General features: G+C 36.7%; 1 protein-coding gene across 6 annotated transcripts in view; it reads right to left on the reverse strand.

The window, feature by feature from the left end:
• Positions 1-1,442: 1,442 nt before the first annotated feature.
• LOC143186203 (nucleolysin TIAR) overlaps positions 1,443-22,091 on the reverse strand; it is a 588,750-nt gene continuing 568,101 nt past the window's right edge. For 4 of the 6 annotated variants that reach the window (XM_076389721.1, XM_076389726.1, XM_076389725.1 and 1 more), the window contains 4 exons: positions 14,830-14,959; positions 10,838-11,079; positions 5,447-5,630; positions 1,443-2,039 (listed from right to left, as the gene is read on the reverse strand). In XM_076389721.1, the coding sequence (XP_076245836.1) occupies positions 1,998-2,039; positions 5,447-5,630; positions 10,838-11,079; positions 14,830-14,959 (598 nt within the window). In that variant the 3' untranslated portion in view covers positions 1,443-1,997. Of the gene's footprint in view, positions 2,062-2,757; positions 2,892-5,446; positions 5,631-10,837; positions 11,080-14,829; positions 14,960-22,091 lie in introns of those variants that run through there. The other 2 variants (XM_076389722.1, XM_076389723.1) reach the window with 2 other exon arrangements.

The raw sequence follows: 22,091 nt of genomic DNA on the forward strand, positions 1-22,091 counted from the left end.
TGCTTAAGCGTCTTAAAGTCGAGATTTCCTCTTTGGTTCTATGGTATGCGTATTATATAAAAATCTAAAGTATAAGTTAAAAACCACGGTAGAACCGACACGATTGATTGGAGTCGACCAACGGTTGACGATCATTCGTTCGATCCTCGCGATCTGTCTTTTGCTATCGATCAATTCATCCTTGTTCTATGTCACCTCTCGCCTCGATATCGACGATCGTCGCGTCAAGCATCGATCGACACCCCTCGGCGCATGCGGCTGATCTTTTATAAAAATATCCAACTGTCTAAAGTGCCGCGAAGGATCAAAGTCGACCAATAGAAACAGGTCATCGACTGTCTGCGAAGACTTCTGTTGCTTGATTTGTCTTTTTGGCCTCGAGAGTCTGATAATAATAAATATAATAACCGAAGGGGGGGGATTGGAAGTCCTCGCAGTGGCGGGAATATGTGGATTAAGACACGTGGATCTGTCAGTTCCGTGGTTCACGATAGTCGAGTGGTTGTACGAAGGTGCGCTTTGTTTTAATATTTCGTTAACAATAGGTTCCCCAGGAACGCGGAATCGTCGACGCTGTCGAGAAGGTCTGCTTCCGCCTTGCCGCCGAATTTCGAATCGCCCTCGAGTAACGTTTCATTATTAACATACCTATCTAACTAGCTAATTGTTTAATTCTCCTTCTTAACAACGCTCTCATTTCTTAATTTTCTTTATATATATATATATCTATATATACTGTATATATAATCTTCACAAGTGTGCACGTGTTTCGTCGATCTCTCCTATTTATCAATTTATACACCGCGATTACTTTTGTCGACCGCCGCTTCGAGCATCCGAGTAACGCGTCTTTTACGTCTTCGACCTACTAATTCTTTTTTTTTTTTCGTTTATCTCGCTGTTACAAGCCCAAAAACTACAAAAATAATGAATCCGGGTTACGGGTCGGCATTTGGCGGCGTTCTATCATTTATTCTCTCTCCCTCTCTCTCGCTCTTCCTTTCACTCTATCGATCGTTCTCTCTTTCTCTCTCCCTCTTACGCTCGTTCTCTCTCTCTCTCTCTCTCTCTCTCTCTCTCTCTCTCTTTCTTTCTTTCTCTCCCCCCCTCTCTCCCCCTTCTCTCGAGATAAAGAAGTTTAGCGTTGACAAAACGGCGGAAAGTGTAAATCACGAGGCTTGTGTCAACGTGCCGTGCGTCAACTCGTTTTCGTCTCTGCTGTATAATCGGCAAGTCCTTTGTGGACGATACGACACACAAAATATTGGCTGTTTATGTTACAAACGGTCTTTGATGATCACATGGTGGTCCGCGTACCCCGGAATTCGTGTTTCATTACTGAAGCTTTTGACACTACCGTGACGGCAACGCTATCTATTAATTCAAGCCGAGAGAGACACGCTACGTTATCCTACAGAGACTGGACGAGTGGATACCTCTGATTTTGTTGACGGTGGCGGTTAAGAGTTCTCTGTTTTTTTTTGTTTTTTTTTTTTTTTTGTTAGTTTCTCGCGGACATTGCCACTTTTCTATAATATTGGACGTGAAAATTTACGGGGGAGCCTGCAAGTGTTTCCCTTCATCTCTTCCTTTTCCTTTTTTTTTTTTGGCTATTTTCTTTATATATATATATATATATTTTTTTTTTGTTTTTTTGGTTTATTTGTTTCGTTACCTCTTTCACAGTTCGACCATCTTTTTCGAGAAACGTTCATAGACAACGATTCCGTTTCCCCTCTGCTTCGCCGGTATTTCTCGCCTCCCTGTGTGCTTTTACCAAGCGGCTGTACGATAGTCGGCGATCACTGGCGTGTCACGCTACCATCAAGCCGGGAGCTGCATGACTTTTGTCGCTTTTGCTGTCGCGGTGGCGTCGACGGTGACGGGAATTTTGTAGTTGTTGGTAGTGGTGGTGGTGGTGGTGATAATGGTGGTGGTGGTGGTAACTGTTGTTGCTGTAGAAGTTGTTCCTGTTCTTGGGGTGTACTTGCTTACCATCACACTAGAAGGCTAGGCGTCAGCCAGTCCTCATCCGCTAGCTGGACCGCAACCAAGAACACACTTTACCATTTGAACACACAAACGCTGGTTAAGTCTTGGTCCGAATGTCAAGAAAACAAAAAAATGTAATAGAAATATTTTCGACAACTTTCTCCCCTTTCGCCCTTCTTCCACTCTCTCTCTTTCTCTCTCTCTCTTTCTCTCTCTCTCTTTCTTTCTTTCGCAATCGTTCTACTGGTTCTTCTTTAACAACTGGAACCATTTCTTTCTCATTCGTCTCTCTCTCTCTCTCTCTCACTTTTTCTCCCTCACGCACACCCCTCTCGTTTGAACCCTTCGCATTCCAGCATACGAAGACTGGTCGATCTGAATCTACCTTTACCGTGACTCAACCTCAATTGCTTTTAACGTGCTGAAAGCGCGAACGATTAAAGAGACGCTGTCCTGCGTACTCTGTTGCTCGGCGTCTTCGATTGTTAGTAGAAAAAGGCTAAGAGGAGTACACCTCGGCGTCATTGTACACAGTTTCTGGATCACGGAACTTTGTGGCGAGCGAAACAGGGTTTTTTGATTGGGTGATATATCTGGTTTTGTTTTTTTTTTTTTTTTTTTTTTTTGTTTCGTGTGATATAAGGTTTCGTCGAGGCAAGAGTGATCGAAATGTTAGCGACGATACTGCGGGCACAGTGAACGATTCGTTTGTTGCGCTTCCTTCGTTCGGTTCCGTTTTCATACGAGACGGTGATACTCATTTTAGAAACGCATCTCCCATATTTCTGGTCGAATTCGAGGTTGAGCCAGGTCGTAGATGCAGTTTCCTTGATGCAAAATGATATTTGAAAGTAAGGATAAACCAGGCCGTGCGATGATAGTGGTAGCGATCACTGTGCCTGCGAACCGAAATATGTAAATAAAGACAGTTTTTCGGGTGATGTCGAGTATCTCCCTTGGCTGACAGTCGTTTATTCGATTTGGAGTTTATATTCTTCAACTTATGATAAATGCAAGAAAGAATGCAAATTTTTAGTGATCTAAACTTTAAATTAAATTATAAATTCTAGAAAGTTTCATTATTTAGATATTAGTTAGAACTTTTCTTTAAGTAAAAACTGCACAAAGAAATACAATTTGTGCTGTCTACATTTTTAAATAATGGTCGATATCTTCTATTCGATCTTTATTTAAATATAGTTTAATATAGTATAGATTCATTTTTAGTACTTTGTATATTTTTCTTTTATTATTTCACTCAATTATCAATTGTTTTACTCTTCAATTTATTCAGCTGGTTGACTTTCGTTTATTAGTTCATTTTTTTGGTAGATTTATGTAGTGGTAGAATCGAAGGAAACCCAGCGAGATACTCGATTCTGGATAAATAAAGTTGAACAAGCGTGTACTTCAGTCAAATTCATGCTTTGACGAACGTTCGTGCGTATTAAATATTGTACAGAAATGTTCAAGGATGGATTTGATGTTTCCATGCATGTTACTCATTCGATATGATTCAAGAGTTTGCTTTTGACATGATCCATTCATTCTCCATCACTAGCATTCACTGATATATCCGATATTGAGTATTATTATGATTGTAATAAGAGCCAAATGAAATCCTGACTTTCTTTAGAATGGATTTCAGAGAAATGTTATTTTCTTTTTACTAGAACTTTTTTACGAATTTTTAATTTCATAACGTATGCAATTCACAAATAATTTCATTATCAATTACACTGTCAATTACATAGCTAGTTCATATAAGACATATTTAATAACTGAAAACCCGATACCATTGTTAATTAATCTTAATACAAATAAAAATTTCTCAGAAATCCAACATTTCATTTTATGAAAGCAGAGGTGATTTTTCATGGCATTCAATTTTTGTGATTCAGTATGAAAAATTAGAATCTTATGAAATGTGTTCATGAATGAATAATCTTTGAAAGTGTTGTAAACTAAATGTCGTATAAAGTGTTCGTCTTTAAAATGTAATTAAATTTGACTGATGGAGCTGCATGCATGACAAGATAACTGATCGCACAAGGATGTTACAGAAATTCATGCGTGTAACAATGGGAGGGTGCGACGTTCATTATATGCTTGCTGTCATTATTTAACGCAAATGAAGTGCAACACGGAAAATGACTTTTATCTCTTCCAGTTCCTTTTTTATCAGGACGATGGAGTAAACAATCCCATTACAGAAGCCACTCATAGCACCAATGCTCGCATTCGATATCACTCAATCACCTGAATAAATCTCTTATTGTAAAAGCCAAGACTGAAATTTGTAAAGACTATTACCATGATTTGATCCATTCATTTGTATTGATTCAAATTCGATAAAAAAAAGGTGTGGATTTCTTTGGATATGTTAATACATATGCCTGTTACTGATTTTCGTTTTAATTGTTTTGCTGATTAATAATATACACAGCCGTGATTAGAAGAAAGTTTGAACAAAATAATTCTAGAGTTAAATTTTGTTTATTATGCTGGTATTATTAATCTATTTGTAAGAAATTTCTCCATTTGTAAATAGCAATTCCAAAATTGAAATATAGAAGATGTAAATATTAAAAAATAATATTACTTGTATAATTTACAAACTGGGTATTTTCTAGATCTCACACGAAAATACATGTTATAATAATTTCTCAATTATTGAGGTAAAATGTAATTCTTGTCAAGGTTTGACTCAATTCTTTCTTCAATCACTACCGTGGTATTATTATTTATTAATATTTGGAATTTATATTACAATATTCTATACGTATTACGATTTCGTTATTCTATGTACAACTGTTTTAAGTAGTACACACGTATATGTACATACTTCAACTGAGCAAACGTGATGTTTCTGTTACGCATATGCAAACAAACGATAGGTTCATAAAGCCCTTCTCCTTTATATGTATTTAAATAAATTCTACATAATATAAATTTTCATAAAATTCTACCCTTAGCTTACTGTGAATTAAAACAAAAAAGACTATCATCAAAATTACAAGTTACCATTGATCCCAGATAATAATATTTATAACATTAGAACTGTAAATATCTTTGTATCTTAATATCCATTATATCAGTAAATTATTACTTTACTCTTTACTCTCTTAATTTCCTTTAAAGTAATATATCCTATCCACTATGATTGGCACTTCTTTTAACCATCACCCCTGCTCGATTAAGCTTACATGTGTACACCTTTAACAATATTAAAAAGAAACCCGGACACTTGACGAAGAATCGTTTTCTTTTAAACGTCTTCACGTAACCGTACGAAACACAAGATTTCTAATTTCCCAATGAATGGACCAAAAGAACAGTACGATGCAAGAACACGTAAAGCAGGATAGTATTACATCGAGTACGCAGGACACATAGACCAAAACGAAAATGACCAAATGACCATAGAAAGTAGACAAAGAAAGATAATGGATACCTGGAACTGTTGCATCGGGTAGGCCATCATTTGTGCTGGCGGTGGTGGTGGTGGGGGTGCGGCTTGCACCCCTGGGGGTGGTGCCGTGACTGTGGTGGCGTGGTGTGGCGGTAACTGTGGTCCCCCGGGTAATCCCTGGCCCCAGCCTGTTGGCGTGCCAGTGGCGTGGACACCCATTCCCATTCTGTATTTACAGGTTGCACATATAATTTTCGCTTAAATAAATGAGCACGCTCGAAAGAGAGAGAGGAAAAAGGAGAATTTTTATCCGGTCAAGTTGAAATAGGTAATACGTTCACACGCTGTCCCAGATGCGCCACAAATGGCCACGCAGTAATTATTGTAATGAGGGAAAGTTTTTGAACTCGTACCTCTTTTGTATCGTTTTGTCATAAAGAGACAGCCATGACAAATTCTGAATAATGTATCGTTACTGTATAATGAAGAGACAAAGGAAGGGTACATTCAGAGTAAAAAGACGTAAGAATATCGATGTCCTATTTATTATTTATACTATCGTGCATAAGTATTTCGACAGTTTCATCTTATTATATGTAAAATACACAAAGTAAGATTCTGTGATATAGCTTTGGCTACAAATCACATCTCACACGATCATATAAGGTTTACAAATATCGATGAAAATAACACCTGATATCAGTTAGTACAAATAAAAAGATCTATGTCAAAGTGTTAAAGCCATAATGTCAAAATGTCCAAAAACTTATGCACGGTAGTGTGTGTAAAATGTATAGAACTACACGTTGGCATCAAATACTTCAAAATGTGGTTTTTGAACTTGTACTATTTTTTAACAAACTAATTTAATTACTGTTAAAAAAACACTTAGAAGCTCATCGATAGCTTTATATCATTCCACATTTTCGTTCTGTCGTTCTAACACGAGATCTCTTATAACTGTGAGTTATATAACGTCAACGCCTACCTTTCAATAATATTTTTAACATATTTTATGAGCCGTGCGTGCGAACGCAACAATTTCGATAGAAATAAATTTAACAGATAAATCAATTCTGCCGAATTAGTATGCGCCAGCGATGAAAGGTTAAAAAGTATTTCACGCGCATATTGTCTATTGAAAAAGTTAGTTGTAAAAGCAGGGATGAATAAATTTTGTGTACAAGTGTCGGAAATATTTATACGTTCATTAGTATTCATAGGCGAAATCACTTTGCAACAAAGCAGCGACACGATGAAACCTTTTTGCAAAGCCCAAAGTGGTATTAAAAAATTTATAGGTGTGTTTTAAGTTTCAACGACGAATAATAAATGATAAAAAATATGGACGTGAAATGACTGAATCATGTATTTCAAAAGTGAAGGGTATACTGATTTATATTAGGACAATAGTTTTGAGTATCTATTCTTTTCTCGTGTCCTTTTTGTCTCACGAAGTACTGTTTGAAATTTTAGGATGTCTGTTTAGATTTTTAATCACTGGCTTTTCTTTTAATTAAAAATTTGTTATTTTTGCCTGACGATGCACAGGATTGAAAAATTCAGGTTATTCAGGATTTGTTACGGTAGTGGTTTACAATCCCAGTAATGTTCGAAAAGCGTTCGCTGGGTACGCTCTTTAAGGATGTCGTTTCACGGATCGTAAGAACGCTGAAAGATATTTTGTTCGCCAGAAAGCGCCCCATTCGTTCCTACCGTAATCTAAAAATTGCGCGATCGGCAAATACGCAAATTCGGTTTGATATCTCTGTTGAGTATACAGTGTTTACTGCTTCGTTTAACGATCTAGGTGGTTTCAAATGTTTTTGTAGAAATCGCTCAAGGAGATAGTGCACAACAAAAATCTAGTGAGGAGTCAAAAATCTATTTGAAAACGCTAAAGTCAATCAAATTAACGCATTTATAGTAATTGTTTTCAAATTTTCTGCAGAAATAATTCTATGTTATAAGGCTTCATTTCCTTTTTTAAGCTTTAATTGTTTAAATATATGTATACAATAGAATCTCAACTGATGTCCACATTAATCAACTGAGAATGAAATTCAAAAATGTCCTTTTATAACAATTCCTAATTATTTAAACGCTAGTTTGTCATTAAATCGTAGTTCCAGGTTTATTGGCAGCTCTACTACAATCTTATCATTGGTACAGCATAATCGAAATTTTAAATAATTAGTAATTCAATGTAAAATTATGAAGTTAAGTTACTTCAAACAACAAAAGTGTAATTAGTTATTAACACTAGTCAACATTACTGTTCTTATTTTCTTACGAAACATTCAAATAAAAAATGAAAAGAAAAAAGTAATCAATTGCCAGCCTTAATTCAAAGTATAGTATCTAAATTTAACAATTTATTCCTAAGATACTCCAGTGTTAGCATTTTCGTTTCTAGCTGAGTTGGCGATAACCATTAAGGAAGGTTCGAAAGCGATATACGAAGGACGCTTCCTTAATTTTCGTGCAATTTAAATCTCAGAAGGAGCGTAAAACGTCAGCTTCAGGCCTTGCACCGTGCTACGCACACACAATTGAAAGCTTTAGTTTATCTCAAACGTATACCATTACTTATTTTACAGTCCCGACAATACTCCAGAAACATTCGGATATCCACTTTAAGGGCGTCATTTCATAGATCGTAAAAGCGTCGAGAGATATTCTATTCTAGAAATTACCCCCGAGGTTTATACTATGTGATCCTTAAAAGTTGCGCCCTTTCGCGCTCCATGCACTGGTGGGTCACAATTTAACCTGGCATAGTATTTACAATTTTACGACACTGTCGAATTTTCGATTACACTTATTCGATGGTTTATTGGCCGCGTTTATAGTCGTCAAATATGATCGTTTGTTGTTACACAATTTTTGTACATGCTATTCCCATATCTTAATGAAGGCAACAATTCATATTATGCAAATAAGTTATTGTGATTATATTATTTCGAAATTTACAGATGTTATAAATTAGATATTAAATACCTAGGTATTTTCTAACATTATCAAGAAACGAGAGAAATTAATAGGAGACTGCAATAATAATTATGCGAAGGAATAACATAATGTACTAGTATATGTATAAATAATACATGTGGTACTTATTAATAATGAGCAATACACGTAGATGTGAATGTAATATTGTAGTGCGTCGTTTCATGAGCATAAATGTAAATTAATGTAATAATTAATTTCGTTATTGAGTTATCGAAAATTCCATTCATTTCAGTTCGTAACTTCTGCAGTTAGTTAAATGAGGAAAATCAGGAACTAATAACGCAGCTTATAATTTGTAGTGAAAATAGACGATGAGTGATAATTCTGAAATTGTTGAATAAAACTAAGTATAGAACAATTTCAAATAAAGTAGAATCGTGACAATGTCAAGTACCTACATTAGTAATAGTGATATTATTTTCTACTCAAAATAGCTAATAAAATATTTTTGGAATTCAATACAGTATTTTTATTTATATGCACGTCATTTCTAAAATTTCGCTGAATTGTTTACGTCCACTTGCGATATGGCTAATTATCAAAACAGTGTCAACAAAGTTGTTAAAGGAGAATCAAGGAAGAGGAGCGTGGTCATGCTCGTTAAATCGGAATAAAAAATCGAGTGGCGTATTGTTCGAGTTTATCTACGGTTCCTCGAAAGAACGGAGTCAAAAGAATTGCTGTTACTTAAGTCGTGTCAACAAAGCTGCCACAGTCGCGTTTCCGGCAACTGGCGTGGTTACAATTGATCTCCTTTCTTCGCGAGTAAAATACAACGGGAACGGGGACAATAGACATTTGTAACGAACACGATCAAAACGACAGAAACATCGTCCACTCGAGAAGAGATGTGCTGGGCATGATAGTTCGTAAAATCTACATGAATGTTTGAAGATAATACTAAAAGAACTATCACGTTTTTCCTAAATCTTCCACAATTTCAATTTTATATCAAATAAAGATTATTTCAGTAATGTATGCAGTGTTATTATAAAAAATGTAAATAAGAATTTCTAAGAGTGTTTAATTACTAGTAAATGCATTATGAATGTAGTGTCAAGATCGTTAATATTTTTTATTAATACATATTAATGCTTTAAAAACAATATTTATAGCATTGTAAAGTTTTTGTATCTATTATTTTACAACGTAAAAGAAAGGAAGGTACGTGATTTTCGCGAAAATTACGGCTTAAATTTTCTGCATTTTCATTGTTCGCCAAGCTCTTAATGTCTTCTCTACTATTTTAGATGAAAGCTCATAAGTTTCTTTCAGTTGTACAGGAACTTCTATTTCGCGTAGCGCGCTGCACAAGTTCAGCAGTATGTAATAATGCGCAATCTTCGTCGGTCCTTTGCAAGCTAACGTGTCAGGAACATTAGCGAGGAGCGTCAAGTTTAGCCATTCTTTCAACTTAGGCTGTAGCAAGAACTGATTCGACCTACTGAACTCTGCTTACGTCTACGGGTGTTAGTCGTTTAGCTTGTCGTCTAATTCATTAAGGATAACGATGAAGTAACGAAAGTAGTTATAATGTAGAAATTTAAATAGTAAAATGTGGACCATAAGATTATTACGAACTCTTCTATTTTAGCTATAATTGTGTATAACATTATACTTCGGGTTATCACTTTGTTGTGATTTTATGAATGACGAATACTTTATATTTCAATCAATTTTCAAATACTTCTTTAAATAATTTATAGACAAAAATTTTATAAATGTTTAAGAAATGAAATAGAAATTATTAGTGGGATTGTTTTTGATGTTTCCTGCATACCTATTTTCCTCTTAATGTTCAAAAATGTTCTTTGTGAAGAATGTGTCATTCTCAAAAATTGTTTTAATGCTTTACCCTTTGAATTTACGTATTCTTCTTTATATAATTTACTACTTTCGAATGGAGCACTTTCTTAGCGAGCTTAGTTGAAGTATTAAGACAGCAACCCAACACTTTTGTAATGCATAAAAAAATTGTCAAAATCGAATGGGAAACCGATACAAGACATTTTTCTCACAAAGTGTCTCATACATTCCCCTCTGAATTTACATATTCTTCCTTATATAATTTATCATTTCGAATGAAGTCCTTTTTTAACACATTATTTACCAGTAAATCCTATTACAAGCCTATTAATAAGCTTCTCTTAAATAATGTGTTAACGAGTTCACTTAGTATACTAACACAGAGACCCAATACCTTTCCAAGCCATAAAAAAATGGTCAAAACCGAAATGGGAGATATAAACAAGAAACTTTAACTATGCTCGTTATTTCCGAATATTGGAAAGATTTCAGCGAGAATACTAGTACAATCAATTCTAGGAACTCTTTCGAGTTTTCAACGCTTCGCAAAGCAATCCAGGGTAACGCAATCAGTATGCGCTTCAGAATTACGTCGAGCTAGTATTAAGAGCTTACCCCATGTACTGCGCCTGTTGATAGCCAGCGAACTGTCCATAAGTGTATCCCTGCATCCCTTGCAGGAAACTGCCGGCCTGCATCTGCGTCGCTGTCGTATAAGATTGGGGCGGATACCAGTATCCGAGCTGTCCAGCACCACCGACGCCGCCGACGCCTCCGACACCCGCGACACCCGCCGCCGCCGCCGCGGCGGCAGCTGCTGCCGCCGCATAGTATGGGTACGACGGCGACGATAACGCCTAGAAAAGCGCAGGGATCAATGAAACAGAAAAGAGCAAGGGCATCGTTTGGCTTGTACGCTTAACGACAGCCACGAGGTTAAGGATGCTGGGCGTTCCACGGTTCAAAATCATTTGGATGCACCGTGCAAATTCAATCGTCAGAAGGGGGATGAAGCTGTGCTTTGGCGCGCTACTGTCCTGGCTGTGGGATTTTTCAGCTTCTTTTTATCCTGGAGCCTTTAGAGAACTTGTGTATTTCATGATCCACGGGCGAGGGCGAAGGTAACGCGTTTGATGTCAGGAAAGGGGATTGGAAATGTTGAAAGGGATGGCAAAATTGAGGGTTTATGGTTAAGGATGGATACTATGGGATTTTCCTTTTAAAAATTGGTAGTTATCAGTTATGGTGATGGGAAAGTGGGATTCATGTAGCAGGTGTCTTAGAACTGGTTGTGCAAGCGGAAAAGTGGTGATTCTGTGTGGAAAAGTAAGTAAAAGATATGGAATCTCAGTCTAATATTTATAGAATTATATTAGGTTCCCAAATTACTTGGACAATACACATGGGTTCATGAAATACCTCTATACTGGACCCGAAATTAAAAGGATCACAGTTTTTTAATAATAAAGTTTTCCTTTTAATCAAATGTGTAGGAACTCGTCTCTATATTTTTATTGTACGAATACTTTTGTTTTCCATTGGAACTGCAATTAATTTTACCAGCTTATTCGATTTTGGCCACACACGTATAAATGTATCACCAATCTAGTTAAACAATCTGATATAGGAAAGAGATATATAGAAACAATTCTAAACTTTTTTACTAGTATGTCTGTGTGGTTGCGCGATCAGAATCAAATGAGGGAACATTGCGTGAGCATAAGAGATTGACCAACATTTATATACAACATTGATCTTTTTCTACACTTTGTATAACTGAAACGTAATTTTCCGGAACCTTTCTAACTGATTAGATAGCACTTTGGGACCCTATTTCTGAGGCCATTTGCCAGCATACTCTATAAGAGAGGGTTTCAAAGTACCAACAAGGGAGGTTTACGCACTATTGGGACCATTAACTTTCCCCGACCGATCGTTATTTCATTACAACAATTGGCATCAACAGACAACAATATACCTATCCACTAAATTACTAAATAAATATTCAAAGATATACAAATCACCAACGACAAGTTTGGAACCACTTCTCAGAAGTTTCCATGGCAAAATGAATTCCTAACATTTGGTATAGGTGGTCACATCATTTATATAAACATAAGTTTTGTGCCTGGCATGAAAGGTGCCCATTAATAAGCTTCAGAAATTAATAAACAGAAAAGATGTACTTCTTATGTATCTAATACTATTAGCTACATTATACCATAATATCGACACTATTCATAGAGTTAATGTTAACACCTCTACAAAGTATGACAACTATTTTAATTTCCATAGTCTTACAATGAATCCCTCTCTTCATACTTATTTAAATTCCTTTACTCAACGAGATAGTATTTATTTTCTCCCTTACACAGTGATTCCACCCTTTGACCAACAATATAAACTCCTCTCCTCTAAAAGTAAGGTATTCACAAACGTATTCATAACCCAATGATTATTTTTTTCTTCGATTCATTGATTCCATCAGTGTTCCCGAGGACCGACATTAAACACCACCGATTGTCCCCTCGATCTTTTACCTAGCTAATTTAGGAAAGTTTAAGAATCAGATTGAACTCGCAAGCTGCATCGTATACGTGGTCGTATCACGATGAGGTACGTAGTAATGCGATATCCCAATACTCGTGGGAGTAGTGCGTTATGGGAATGGGGATCAATTAGAGCGATGTCACGGGCCGAGTAACAGTGGATGGATGGATGGATGGAAGTACCACGGAGGAGAGGGAGCCTCAGCCACCATTCCCAGATCGGACGTACTCACTCGTCTTGCCTTAGCACTAATTGCTAAGAGACCCGATAGACACACTTTAGAGCAAGGCTTGTGAATAGACCGGAATCTTGCCCCGACCCCTGTCCTCTGGAACCGCCTTCCGTTTTTACTCCTCTCGGCTCTTAGTTGGGCTGCTCGTGCAACGTACACGTTGACTGAACCGGATGGAACTAACAATCGAGAGTTGGAATTATTTCCTTTTTACCTGTGTCTCGTAGGATTCTGTTTTCTGACTCGACTAGTGTTATTTCTGACTTCGTCGACGACGAATTTATTGAGGCTGGAGAAAATGATTAATTCCTTTTTAGACGTTCTTGCTTCCAGGGAAGATATAGGACTGTTGTTAGAAAAAGTGTTTAGTTAAGGATTGAATGTTTTTCATTTAATTTCGTAGATTAATGTGAAATAATGCCATAGGTTTAGGTTTTGTTGGGAGCTCTGGGGTTCCTTTGGATTAGTTTTAGGTATAACACCTACTGAGAGAGTATATTTGATAGAGAGGATTTCTATAATGTGTTTGCCAAGAGATCTCAATCTCTAATTCAAACCTAACTTGGTTCTAGCCCAAAGTTGACTTGGCACTAATTTCTGGGATCTTTGGCAGCTGCTCTAAAGTTAAGACATGGTTCGCAGATGAGTTTGCCTGAGATGTTCTCGTATCTGTAGTATTTCTATTTATGATTATTTAGTTTGTTATGGTTATATTATTTGATTACCAACTTGCGTTAAATATATCTACCTATAATTACTATAAAAATTACGGATTTCACTAATATTCTGATTTTGTATCGTTAAATTAAGTAAACAAACATACTAGTAACTTCTTAAATTTGTTTTCTCGTTCTCGTTATTTTATCTCTGAAAATTTTTCAAATTATGAATTGGTTTAACGTTATATTAAACTGATAATACAATTATAATTGAATTTTGTTGTGAATAATCTGCAATACTGGTAATTATGTGTGGCATAAAATGTATTTCTAAGTAAATGCTTTTAGTTTTTAAAAGAATCCACCAAAAATGCAAAAGTTTGCAAAATAGAGCGACAAGCCTGTCATTTTTTCAGGAGAAATACTATATAAATTACTAGGTTTATGTGCCTCCTGGGGGGCAACCCGCTAGCGATATCACATATGTCACATAAACGGTCCCACTGAGGTCTCAGGTTTCAAGAAAAAATTTGGTCGCAACCCCTAGTAGCTTTCGCGAAAATAGCTTGTAACAGTTCGTCTGATCCATCTTGTATTACATTTCCACATCCAATAATACTTTTTTATTTGTATGGATTTTAATATTTTTTTACTACTTCACAATGTACTTCGACCTTTTTTATACGAACGAAATAATTTTTCAAGCCTTATTTGCTGAATGATTATTACATTCATTTCAAGCAGGCAATAACTTTTTAATAATGAAAAAGGAAAATGAAATTAAATACAATCTTAGGCAATTTCAATTTTTCAATTTTGTTAAATTTTGTTAGCCATGTCACACTTTTATGTTATTCTTTTTATTTTTCTGCGCGATATAAAAAGTATTCGTACATTTTTCAGGCTGCACATGTTCTTTTTTTATTTTCCTTTCAAAAGATATCTATTTTTAAAGAATCCAAAAGAGAAATACAAAATCCTTCTATTTTATGTTTTTGGCTTTCTCACAAACGTCGATGATATTTGTTATAGCAAGAAAAGGGAGCGATTTAAAATTTTGCACGAAATTTTATCCTAAATATCGTATCGAATTTTATCCAGGATTCTGCTGCGAATTTCATCGCTCCCTATTTCCACGAGGGGTCAATAAAAGAGCGAACGTTTACCTGTCCAGTTTGTTGAGCATTGTTCGGGTCTCCGCTCTCCTTGCCCCAGCTGCATTTCACCGTTTGACCATTAATGTCGGTGTTGTGTACCGCCACAATAGCGTGTGTCGCCGATTCTTTGGTAGAAAACCTGAAATACAATCAGATTAGTTTCAAACGTTTCTCTTTGACATAAATAATAGTAACGCGTATTCAAATATTAGACGAGTATGTAAATATTTTTAAATTATGAAAATATTATGTATTGTATACAATAATTGTTTCAAATGGAATGTGTTAAGGTGTTAAGGTGTGAAATTTGAAAATTTGAAAATTTCCAACTTTCTAAATTTTCGAATTTTCAAATATTTGAATTACAAATTTTCCATTTTCTAAACAAGTTCTTCAATTTTAAACTTTTAAATTTTCAAAATTTGAAACATAAACTTTCCAAAATTTTAAATATAAAATTAAAAAATTTTCAAATATTTAAAGTTTTAATTCCTTAGTCTTCAAAACGTGGTCACATAAAATTTTCTAATTAGGTCAAATTTATAGAATCTTCAAGAGCTTGATTCATATGATTTCATTTTGGCATAATAAAAGATAAGATCTCCTGTTGAATACATTCTCGTATAGCATAGAGACCTCTTAAAAACGTCGTAAAGATATTCAGTAAAGTCCTAAAGACGTCCAAATGATGTCTAACGTAAGACGTTTAGATAAAAAATATACCTGTTTATGACGTCTAAAAACGCAAGTCTTCAAGACATCCATGAAACATGTCTTTAAGACGTCTTATGCACGTAAATTTCGGATCTCCTTAAAACGTACACTCGTCGAATATTTTTAAGACGTTCAAATTACGTCGTAAGACGTTCAAGCATAAAATGGACATAAAATAGACATCTCGAAGACGTCATGCGCTACCTAGGATCCCGTCTTAACTGACGATTAAAAGAAGCCTACAAGTGCCTATAACCCTCTTCGCGAACTAAAAACCCAAAATTGATCTCGCCTCGAAAGTTCGTCTCGAAAGCATCAATTCTCTCCGCATACGTGACTTACACGGTCGAGAACCTACGAGCACATAATCGAAGCATGCAGAGGACTCGGAGGGGCCATATTCGCCACTCTTCCCGCCAGTTACACGGGACCTTATTATCGTAGCTTTAACGAAATGGTCAGCCAGAGGTGCTCTCACCGACTCCTGCAGTTTAATTTATGCGAGTTTACCGCGCGCACGAATAAGCACGATAATTGTGAATCCCCGAGCCGAATCTAGATTGCCCATGGATCCCGAGATTCCACGTTGAATCGTAATCTCTCGTATATCGCGCTACTTTGAATTTCATACAGTTTGGAGAGCGTTCAAAGTGTATCGAGCATGCGAACGAACACACGATGTTATCGTTCCGTCGATAACGACCGAGTTAACCGAGTGTGTGCCTTCTCTGCTGTTTTCCTCGCCCGCCTGATCTCTGCCCTCAACCTAGCCCCGTTCCTCCGCGCTGTCGCCAGGACCGCGCTGCTGCACGTTCGTCCCTCGTCCTGCCTATTCGTTCATTATGACCACGGGTGAAAATCAGTAGCGTCGTTATTCATGGATAACAGGCGGATCGCGTTCCGGCGAGCGCAGACAGCGCCTTCTTATTTATCGGGTCCTTCAATTACGGGGAGGTTAAAGTTTGCCATTTGGCGTTTGCCCAAGATTCAAGGGGTGATATGTCCCCGTAAATGTCGTCTACGTAACGGGGGTGCCGAGGGGGCGGGGGTTGCGTTATGCCGTACGGCCGGACATAAACACGTCGTTTTTAGGGGCATTATAATGATAATCTTGTGTGCGGATGCCCGCGAGACTCGGAACACAGTTTCCGTTCTTTAACGAACGGGGCTGCATTTCCCATGATCAAATGATCCCGTGGAGCAGAGGGAAGAATAAATACTCGGCGGGCTTCTACACCGTGGTCGCGAGCTAGCGAGCGTTTTAGTAGAAATTATTCCGACTTAAATTTTGGGAGAAAGAAACGCTCGGATTTTAGGGGGTCTTCTTGTGTTGTGGAGGCACTGTTTGTGTTGCGGATGCACCTTATGAGCTTGAGGTGTGGGTTTTAGGGGGTATTCTGGTCTAGATCGCAATGTTGTAAGTGTTTTTTGGCATATTTTCCTTTTTTTTATGGCACCACATTTTTGCATTAGATTTCTTCGTATACTTTTTGCTTATATTTAAGGAGTATACATAATTTTTTGAATGTAAGAATATTGAAAATTGTAAGAGATACAGGGGCTTTAATATAGTATTTTCTCTGGAAATTGAAAGGGAAATTTATAGCATTCACTATGGTGAGCATCATTGCATAGATGGGATAATTTTACAGGTAAATAAGTTCTGTAGCTCGGTTGACTTCTTCTGTTCTGTGTACTCTTTTAGATACAAACTGTATAGTATCTTTGTATGTATATTTTCTAAGGGGGTTTTACGTGTTAAAATATAATAAATAAATAAAAGTGTCTTCATGGTTGCCATAATTCCGACTGTTCTGCTTATCTAAAATGAACGAATCGAGAATAATCTTCTTCAATATAACTGTGGCTATAGCTGGAACTAGAATTGCGCAAAAATATTGAATTCAAAAAATTTGGCAGCACATTAAAGTCAGATTATCAATTTTTCTTGCTATTCTTTATCTTTGACACATAATAAATAACACTAAAATACATCGAGACTTCAAAGTTTTAGTTTGGACAATAAAACCGGATGTGCTTAGGATTTTCTCCAAATTTAGTGCCAATCGAACCATTTGGGAAAATGTAGTTTTGAGGAAATTGCGTTTGAAGGGTTACTTAATACTATGCATACGGAAAAACAGAATTATAAATGCAGGAAATTAATGGATTACGTGCAAAGTATAAAATGTTTTAGAATGTTTGAAAGTGAATGGAAAATATAGAATAAAATTTGTTCGTGGCGCGTTTTGTTTTCGAGAAAATTGAGTTTGAATTTCAGCCGTGTACGAGTGCACCAAAGTACAGTTTTAAGCGCTCGAGGGGTACACAGGGGTAAGGGAAACACTCGTAGTAGGACTACGATTCTACCTATAGTGAACGAGAAGTGTTCCCCTTGTCTCTTTTGTACCCCTCAAGCAGCAAAAACTGTACTTCGATGCACTCGGTGTCCAGTCAAAATTCAAACTCAATTTTCACGAAAACGAAGCATGTTACGGAGAAATTTTATTTTATATATTCAAGTTATTGTTTTACGTGGAGTTGCCACGTTTTCGTGTATGTCATTGTTTACGAGAAACCTTCTATACAAAGATCAATACTTTCTAGTGAGATACAAGTAAAAATAAATATTTGCTAATGAAACCCCTAGGGTATTTAAAATTCTGTATTTGTATCTTGATTTAGGCGTATATCAAATAATATTATTGCAAATACGATTTCAAATAATGTATTATTTCATTTTGCAGCTATTTTACTTTTTAAATAAATTATGTTACTTTATTTCAAAAAATATTTTTGAAAATATTGAATTGCTTTTTCATATTAAATTGGAATCAGTTTGATGATTATTTCCGCCCTAGTTTTTTGAATAAAATAATAATAAGGTATGTATTCGACCATTTGAAATTGCGGTTATTTTAAATAAATTGATATTTTTTTACATTTTTAAATAACGTAGTTAAAAATAACGGAAAAATAACAGAAATATTATTTCAAATATTTATTTTTCCTTTTTTTTGTCACAAAAAAAAAAAAAATTGTCAGATCTCTGTTTTTTTATGTGGTACATCAAATTGTGTGCACTACTGTACCGTAATAAAACATTCAGCTAACAGTGTGTTCGAACAGTGGATCATACTGTCAAGAGGAGTTCGACTAATAAAGCTTTTACTATTTTGTAATCCATAGAATACATTGCTGATTGTGGCAACTGGTACATGGATCTATGTCCATGAGACATAATGCCACAAGTCACACTTTATAAAAGTTTATGCCTTGTTTCTGCCATTGCAGGGTAAAACAACATAAATCATATTTTATACATATTTGAGTTTCTGATAATTCAAGATTATCATATACAATTTATATTATCGATTCAGTGGATTGCATTGAAAGAACTTCTTAAGATATCAAGAGTATAACCAGATACATATCAATAAGGTAGTAAGTTAAGATTCAAAACCTTTGAACATCAGCATCTCGAAAACGACACCTCACGATTTACGCAATTTCAAATTAATTTTGTTAAAACACACAGAATTTATATTTTCATCAAAAGGATATCAATTCGAAGAAATATTTCCCTTAAAAATCGAGAATACATTTTTTACATCTCAAACATCAGCATCTCAGAAACAAAAATATGCCACTCACCCTGTTTCACCTTCCAGCCACCGATAACCGCATAAACTTCTCAAACTAACCGTACATTAAAAACCATTTCCCATCGAACGTCAGAAGCATCGTACAGCACCGACGCTAACATCATCGGAGAAATTGAAAGTATTCGACTAGTAGGTCACAGCGCTCACGATGCTCGCGTCCCATATCAGGTTACCTTAAAACGTATATCAGCTATCACTTGGCCCATGCCGAGCACGTTCCCCGGCAAAATTCGATCAATTTTCGTCGGTCGGGCATCTCACGGGAGCTAGCTGGTGGATTGACGAATACGACACCGCCTGCCAGCAAGACCCGGTCGAAAAATCATCGAATTTATCGAGAGATTAGGTCACTTTTAACGTCCGTGCCTGGGACTGCACAATAGGGACTTCCGTGCGGAGGTTCGTTCCCCGTCCACGTCCTCGAGCACGACGAAGGATGGTCATCGTCAGCAACCCACCCTCTGCGAACCTCCTCTTTCTCGCGCCCGAGTCTAAAGCCCGACCGATAACCAGCAGCAGATAAGATTCTTTCTTTTCACCGAGAAGAAAGGATACCTCTCTCCTTCTTCGACCCTTCCTCCACCAACGCCATCATCCCCGTGGCTGGCTACCGCCTATACAGTGTATCCAGGAGCAAGTCCATACGTCATCCCGAGATATTCGTTTCCGAGGCCCCTGACTATAGAAGAATGGACGAAGGAAGAGCAATTAGACGGCAGATATCCGAACGGCGGACATTGTCCACGGGTGGTGGAACTGCAGCAGACACGGGAAGAGATACTGACAGGGGTGGACTGAGGGAGTGGGTCGGTCGAGGCCGGAAGAAAGAAGAACGATGCTGAATAGCGTAGAATGCGCGCGAGAAGCGTCGGCCAGGTCGAAGGAACCGGATGACGGGGATAGAGAAAAGAGTTTTTCGTCTCCTTATCCCGCCTCTTTCTTCCGTGGCCCATTGCTCGTTTCGAACCTACCCTTCCGCGCTGCTCCTTGATTCGCTGCGAGATGGGTCAAGGGAACCCGCCTTTAAGGACTGCTGATAGATACTTTCGTCGAGAATGGGCGAGAGGAAGTGTTTGAAATGGCCAGGAGAAATCGAATTCTTTTTTTTTTTTTACGTTTATGGCGTTGAATATAAGCCAGTCAAATTTCGGCGCGAAATTTGGAGAACTGTCGAAGTTAGAAATGGTTGATTACCTGCTTTGGGAGTATATGGGGTCGCTATCGAAACTTTAAAGCCATTTTTCTGGAAACTACTTTCCGCGAGTTCCTGCTGCCGATATCTCTGGGACTAATAAAGCTTTTGATTTGAAATTTTAACGGGTTATTGGAAACGTGTTCCCTGGGTTACGGGAGGAATTAGAAGAACGGCGTCGTTTTGAAGTGAATTTGGTGCTTCATGTTGGGTATTGCTTGCGTAGGTCGCACATGTACTACGAGAGTGACGGAACAGACATAACAGACAAAAGCTCTTTATGAGTTTAGGAGAAAATTATTTATTAAATATATAATATTGAATAATTGGTGTAAAACATAGTTACGTGTTACTTGCATTAAATCATTTTCCTGTTATTATCGAAATTATTTGTAATTTACGTTGGAAGAGTTTTGTGAACGTATCCTATAATTTTACAAGAATATTGTTTTAAGTTCTGATTCTATAGATATTAGAAAAAGAATCTGACTGTCGTACTTTGTTGATATAAGTAACAAAATAATTCTACAAAGCAGACATATTTCATAATTTTATCCTTAGTCTTGTAGTTTTCTGCTCTATAAATACTGTAATCAACTAAGACGTTGAAGGAGATGGCGATACGAGCTTCAAAATGGGTGCAAAGTGATAAAGCGTACGAGTTTCATAAACGCTCCAGACTGTGATCGTAAAACAGTATACGGGTTTCTATACATATTATTGCTTCCGAAACCATGCGGAAAGAAAAATTACGTGAAACCATTTGTGTGAAACCGTTTGTGTGATAAGAAGATATTTCCTTGAGAAATATAAAAATTTGTTTGCAGCGAATTATTATGCGAAATGATCATAACCAGAAATGTTAAATATAAAACGAAGATACGCAGCGTTGTCCGTAATTCATGGTACCTGTGTTTACTGGTGCATAAGGCACTGTTTTCGAGACAAAATTTGTCTCGATATTGCCTTTTCGAAATGCTTATAATGTTTCATATATATGCAAGACTAAGACTTACCATAGTGTCAAACTCACGCAAGAAAATTGACTACAAAAATTTTAACTAATCCAACAATAAATTAATAAATAAACTGATTGTTAACTTTAATATTTCATGAAAGTCTGTTAGAAAATAATTCTACAGGTAGAAACAAAAGGCAACCAATTATTTTTCCTCGTAATTTTTCCTTTTCACTTCCTCAAAATAACAGAAGGTTCGGTCGTTATTTTGAATGAATTTGTAACCCAAAATACTTGTAGAAAAAATAATATCAGATGAATCCAACAATTCCATTTTAGTTCGAACAGTTCAGCTTTTCTGTAGATTCCGTAGAATGCGAAAGCTCAATGCAATTATTTTGATTGCGACCGAATGATTTTTGTTAGTGTGATACGGGTCGAATGGAGAAGCAGAGCTAATGACACGTGAAACGCTGGATAGCAGCCTTTTATTGTAATATTCGCAATTTGCCCCATGGCAAACGAGATAGGTCCTCGGGTAACAGTGTGTGGCACCGAAATCGCAGAGTCATGGTTATTTTCCTCCCGATCGTGCATAAGAGAATATCTGACATAAGAGAATATCGATTGAATATGCAAGTGATTTTGGCCTGCATTCCGAAATCAGCCATCAATTTCGAAAGCACCGATGCACCCTCATCAGATGCCAAAAGTTCGGTAAGGACATCATGATGTTGTCAGT

The sequence above is a fragment of the Calliopsis andreniformis genome, chromosome 12 (genome assembly GCF_051401765.1).
Source record: "Calliopsis andreniformis isolate RMS-2024a chromosome 12, iyCalAndr_principal, whole genome shotgun sequence".
NCBI classification, from domain to species: domain Eukaryota; kingdom Metazoa; phylum Arthropoda; class Insecta; order Hymenoptera; family Andrenidae; genus Calliopsis; species Calliopsis andreniformis.